This window comes from Ammodytes marinus (genome assembly GCF_949987685.1).
Source record: "Ammodytes marinus genome assembly, chromosome: 3".
NCBI lineage: Eukaryota > Metazoa > Chordata > Actinopteri > Uranoscopiformes > Ammodytidae > Ammodytes > Ammodytes marinus.
The window spans coordinates 18,033,082-18,039,081 of record NC_137232.1 but is presented as its reverse complement, the minus strand read 5'-3'; the positions used below and the strand labels follow the sequence as shown (position 1 = coordinate 18,039,081).

Genomic DNA, 6,000 nt, shown 5'->3' with positions numbered 1-6,000 from the left:
CGGCGCCACACTCGATTCCTGAATGTGTAAACGCTGTAATTATCTCAAAGAAAAAGAACAATGCAAGAGAGCGTTTCGTTGCCACATTGTTTTATAGAAAGAGACATTTGCAGTGTGTCTGTGTTTAAGCGGCCGGCGGAAACACTTTTTAGTTTTTGTAAAAAAGAGGAACCAGTGAAGCACTGTAGTGCATGTGACTGCTTTGTCCTTCAGTAGCCGGTCTCCTGTGGTTTATATTAACTTTCACATTCACTTCCTCGTATGCTCCCCCCACAGTTAATTATTTAACATTGGTAGGACACTGTCTACAAAATATGCACCTTTTATCATCATTCTGTTGGTAACCTGTTCATTTTAATATTCAGATGCACAGTTTCTGTAGAATAAGGACTGGTAAGCGGTATACAAATGTTATTATTTTGTGTATTTCTCCTAGCAATTTGTCATATACACTGTTTTAAAGGTGACAGTGTGAGCACTCACAAAATGTATATGTTTCCATATTTGTATTTACTTAAGGCGACCCAATGCACATGTGGCAAATGGCAAATTAAGATTAGGCTTTGTAATTCAATTGTATCTGTATTTTGATAAAGGAGTCCAAAAGCCCTAACTGTATATTAATATCTATTCAAATTCATACTCAATCTATACATAGGGTGGTTAGAGAGGCTTCTGTGTAACCAGTTGCAAGTCTGATCCCACGGGACCTGCCCCAAAACAGATAACGCTTCCGTGTCTCCTTGAGCAAGACAATGAGCCTTTATCTGTGAGGAAGATAATCACGCTTTAAAAGTAAACAGTTATTTCTTTTTACAACTAATGGTTTCATTACAGCTTGTGTGTGCAGGCAATGCCAGTTTTCGCAAGTGTAATCTCAGAACAAGGGGAATACCCTTTTGCTCCAAACAGAATTCCCCTTTAATGTCATTATTTTTAAGAGAGAGAGATATAGGATAGAATATACATACAGATTACTATTTATATTTATTCACTATTTTCACTTTCTGTAAATTGTGTATGCATTAGTACGTGGTAATGATTTTGTGGTAACCTGATTGAATGCTTTTTGTAAAGGACAATGCACAATGTAAGAGCGACATAAACTGAAATCATTAAGGCGATAAGACTTTAAATTAGGGCCCCTTTACGAGGAAAGGCCTCAGAATTAGGGCACAAAGACAGTGTCAACTTAAGTCCCTTTCCATGGCAGATAATGTGTGGCCTTAGTATTACAAACATTATTAACTAAACAAATGTTCCGTTAATAAAATTACCAAAACCTAATTGCCACATGGTGAACTTGGAGCAGGCGGCCCCCCTGACTTTTGGGCCTGAGGACAGCTGCTCCCTTTGCCCAGCTGGTAATCCAGGCCCTCTAATGTTTTAAAGGGGTCTCTGCTACTTCTGACCTGCTACAACAACTACAACTAATACTATGGCCTATTACTGTCAATATAACTACATTATGTTTTTCATCTCTCTCTCTCTCTCTCTATCTATCTATCTATCTATCTATCTATCTATCTATCTATCTATCTATCTATCTATCTATCTATCTATCTATCTATCTATCTATCTATCTATCTATCTATCTATCTATCTATCTATCTATCTATCTATCTATCTATCTATCTATCTATCTATCTATCTATCTATCTATCTATCTATCTATCTATCTATCTATCTATCTATCTATCTATGGCACATTAAGATTTGTTACCCAAATTCGATGATGATGCATTTTAAAAGTTTCTCAACTGGGTAAAATAGTTTAGATTAATCTCATCGGAGTGAAATGCTTCTGTAAGTAAAAAGCTTTTTCCAGTATCACACATCAATGCGTCATCAACATTACTTAATTTCACCACTGACCAGTTTCAGATCCTTCACTAAAGAAAAAGTAACAATATAAGCCTCACATTCAATGGTCCCTATCAGTGTAACACTAGGCCTATATAAGATGTTTTTTGATTAATGTTCCTGCTGCATTAATGTGTATGCTGCATTTTACTGCTTTAGATGTTTAAGGTTGAGCTCATTTTAAACTAGCCTACTTCATAAACTGTTGGGTAGTTTAATGTACAGCAATTCATCATCTTTTATAAGATCATAATGTGTTTGTAGCATCACTGTCTTGTGGAAACCGTATAGGCCTGCCTGTAATAAACGTTTTCACTTTTCATGAGCTCAGACCTGTTTTCAGCTTTGTGAAGATCTATTTTACAGATAGTCCAAGAGGGGTTTTAAATTGTTTATTTATCTTAAGAAGAAGAACAATTTATTCAACCTCTAAAGGACATCCTAGACTGAATCTATACAGTTAATCAGAAAATCAAAATCAAAATCACCAAACTTCAAAATCACCAAAAAGAGATGCATGTCTGACAGACAAGTGATAGTCAAAAAATGTTTACAATATTTGCCTCTGAATGTAGTGAGTAAAAATATAAAGTTCCATAAGTTAGGGCTGAACAATTTATAAAAAATGTATCATTAACTCATTGAGGTAGTATAAGAGACTGTTTGAACTGTTAATGCACACCCTAGGCTCTGTAAATAAATAAGTATGCTATGTAAACAAAAAGGGTAGGCTATTAGGGTAGGATATTCACACATTTTGACAAAAAGTCTCCTCCAGAATTCCTGAGTAGACCTAAAAAGTAGGCCTACTGTATGCAACAATACTACTGTTATAGGCTACCACAGCACATTCTGTTTTCCTCGTTACATCTCAGAGGTGTCCAGTGAAAGAAATCATATGGGGATTATTGGAACCGTGTGCATGATGCGTGCGTGCTTGCATGCTACGTGTGTTTCTGTTTGTTGACCTGCAGGAGTGGTACGGCCCACGCGGATCGGTCGCTATGGAGAGCAGCTCCCCAGGAGCGCGAGCCAGCCGCACACAGAGAGAGAGAGCGAGAGAGAGAGAGAGAGAGAGCGAGCGAGAGAGAGAGAGAGAGAGAGAGAGATAGAGAGAGAGAGAGAGAGCGATCTGGGGACAAGAGAGGAGAGAGGAGCCGAGAGTGCCAAAGCGCTCAAACACACACATACACAGGAATCATGGAGGAAAGATCACCGCTCAGGAGGAGTTTGCCATCTAACGGACTGCGACTTTTAACATCACTTCTCACCTTATACGGACTCACCTGTGAGTTAACGGTTTTCTTTGTCATTTAGCAGCGCGTGCTACTTTTGGGGAAAGAAGTTTCTTGTTGGTGCTGCTGTTGCTCGGGAATCTCTGTCGTGACTCGTCAGCCATCGATACAAAACGCAAAAAAACGCAAAAAACCGGCTCGTCCTCGTTGTGTTGAAGTGGGCTGTGTTCCGTTGAAAGCCAGCTAGCTTTATTTGAGCTAACGGTTCTTGTATGCGGACAGTTACCCCAACATTACGTCGGTAGGAAAGTAGCTGCTGGCTGGCGTCAGCTCCCCGTTAGCTAAACCTTGCTCGCCTTTCCCATTTCAATACAACTTCTTTAACGTTACTAACAATAGTTTGTGTGAACCGTTACCACATGGAGCAGCTGCTGATTACAAACGAGTAATGCGAATTAGATTGTTTAGCCCAAATGACTCTACTCGGGAGTGGGACAGGGGATAACTTTAGGCGCAGCGTTGATTTGGTGGTAATTATACGCACATTTTCTAGCTATCGTTACTTCCAGTGTGTCACATCATGACTTGGCTTACATTACTAAGGGAGTGTGCGGTGTGTGGGGGGAATACCGACCGGTTTCTCTCCCACACAGATGGCTAGAAAAGTCACCGAGGAGCGGCTGTGATTCGTGGTGTACAAAAATAGAAACTAAATAGAGTATTCTGGGTGTCACTTGTGGTAAGCGAAGAGGAGCTCCTTTGTGAAAAAAAGTTTTTGGCTTTGGTTGGATGCAGATGGGGGGGGGGGGGGGGGTACACACACGTTATGTGATACAGGAGTGGAGAGGAGACTATGCTGCGCAGACTTCTTCCCTTTGGGCGTGAGGGGTGGCAGGGGAAATGAAGACATATTTCGAGGGAGGCACTGCAGTCGCAGAGTCTCTGGAAGTATTGACCTGCAGTTGGGCTGCATGCCAACGAGAGCACCTTCCAGTCACTATCCTGTCCTGAAGAGTGCAGCTGGAGGAGGAGGGAGCGTTGCCGTATCCCAGTCCAGAGCTGATAGTTACAATACATGAAAGGCCGGCTAAGACAAAAGAAGGGACAAACACTGGTGGATACTTTAGTAAATACTGCACAGGAATGCACCATTTGTTTTTTCTTCCTCTCCTGAATGCAAGGGCAATAACAGCTCCTCAAATATGCTACGGTAGCAGTTTCTATAAAAGACCATAACACAAGACCATTGTCCTTTATGACTGTTATGACAGTCCCAAAAAATACCAGCCTTTATTATGGGGCTGCAACTCATAATTATTTGTATTGATTAATCTTGCTATTATTATCTCAGTTAATCTCTGGGGTGTATAGAACATCAGAGAAAGTCGATCAGTGATCATTATTTTAAAATGAAAATGCTTGCCAAGTAATCTTCTAGCGATGGACTTATTTATCACCAATCTCAGCAATTATTTTGTTCAGTGCCTAGTATACCACGATCAAGCTGACGACACTGCTTCTGTTATTTTACAGTTTAAGATATTTGATGATACATGTGTTTACATTTTTTACAAGCATCACTTTATTAACTTAAGTATTGGCATTTTCCATTACTGCAACGTCTTGTAACACACTTTCAGACACAGATATGTAATAAGATAAGGGTGTAGTGTCTCTAAAGCTGCCTCCAGTGTCATCTCTGTGACACACACACACACACACATTCACACACTTAAACACAGTCCTCTTCATACCGTACTTTTTCTGTCGGCACCCACAAAACACTGGTTCATAAATCAACTCAGGGAACTGATAAACAACAACACACTGTTGCACACCAAGCGGATTAGCCTCCAAACGTGCTGTTTGGTGCAATGTGTATGCAGTGTTTAGTCTTAACTATTCATCGCAACAGCCAATTTAGCAGATTATTAACACAGAAGACAAACTAGCCAGCGCAAGGTTAGTCTTGGTGTAGTGTTTGGAAAAGCAAACGTGTGTGCAGTGCACTAGGCTTTTGATGCTCAATACCATATGGTCGCAACCCATGTGGTCCAGGTCTACTGTTGCGTGTGTGTGTGTGTGTGTGTGTGTGTGTGTGTGTGTGTGTGTGTGTGTGTGTGTGTGTGTGTGTGTGTGTGTGTGTGTGTGTGTGTGTGTGTGTGTGTGTGTGTGTGTGTGTGTGTGTGTGTGTGTGTGTGTGTGTGTGTGTGTGTGTGTGTGTGTGTGTGTGTGTGGCAGAGCAGGCAGGGGGACTTAAGTGACAAAAACAGAGTTGATGCCAGTTTCCTTGACTCTGTCATTTTCAGATTCTCTGTAGTGTAGGGGGTTGTGGGGAGGGGATTCGTACAGGGCGTGGTTTGGGGCTGTAATTGAAGACCGTAGTTTTGAGGTTTTCTTCTCTTAGGGCCACATGATTCATAATCTAAATAAATAATGTTGTAATGGAGCCACCGAAATTACAGACTCCATACAGAAATAGATATGAAAAAGCAGTTAACTGACTTCGCAGATTTGGTCTTTTATAGGGCTTAATGTGCTTCAGTGGTTATTAGTTGACGACGGCAAGATGTAGCCAATATGGTAGGTTAGTCATTGAAATTATAATAAGATGAGGTCAAGATATTTCTGTTGGACCTTTCGTTTCGGGAGGTGGTTGGATCTTAATGCCACTCTCAGTCTCAAAATGAAGTTTGGGTGATGATAGATATTTTATATTTTCTGTACATTTCTACAGTTTTATTAAACCAAGAAACCTTTAGTCACAATTACATTCATTTAATTCACCCTGTACACTTACCATTTTTCCACTTAGCCTTCTCCAAATGATTATTAACTTTAAGCTTGACTTAATAAAGTGATCTGACTTGTGTGATCCACTGACTTAATGTGCCCGCAGATG

General features: G+C 40.4%; 1 protein-coding gene across 1 annotated transcript in view; it reads left to right on the top strand.

Annotated features, from left to right (window-relative positions):
- The first annotated feature begins 3,015 nt into the window (after positions 1-3,015).
- Positions 3,016-6,000, top strand: part of nectin3a (nectin cell adhesion molecule 3a) — a 33,111-nt gene continuing 30,126 nt past the window's right edge. The window contains exon 1 of the mRNA XM_080025194.1: positions 3,016-3,151. Within this exon, the coding sequence (XP_079881320.1) occupies positions 3,064-3,151 (88 nt within the window). The 5' untranslated portion in view covers positions 3,016-3,063. The remainder of the gene's footprint in view (positions 3,152-6,000) is intronic.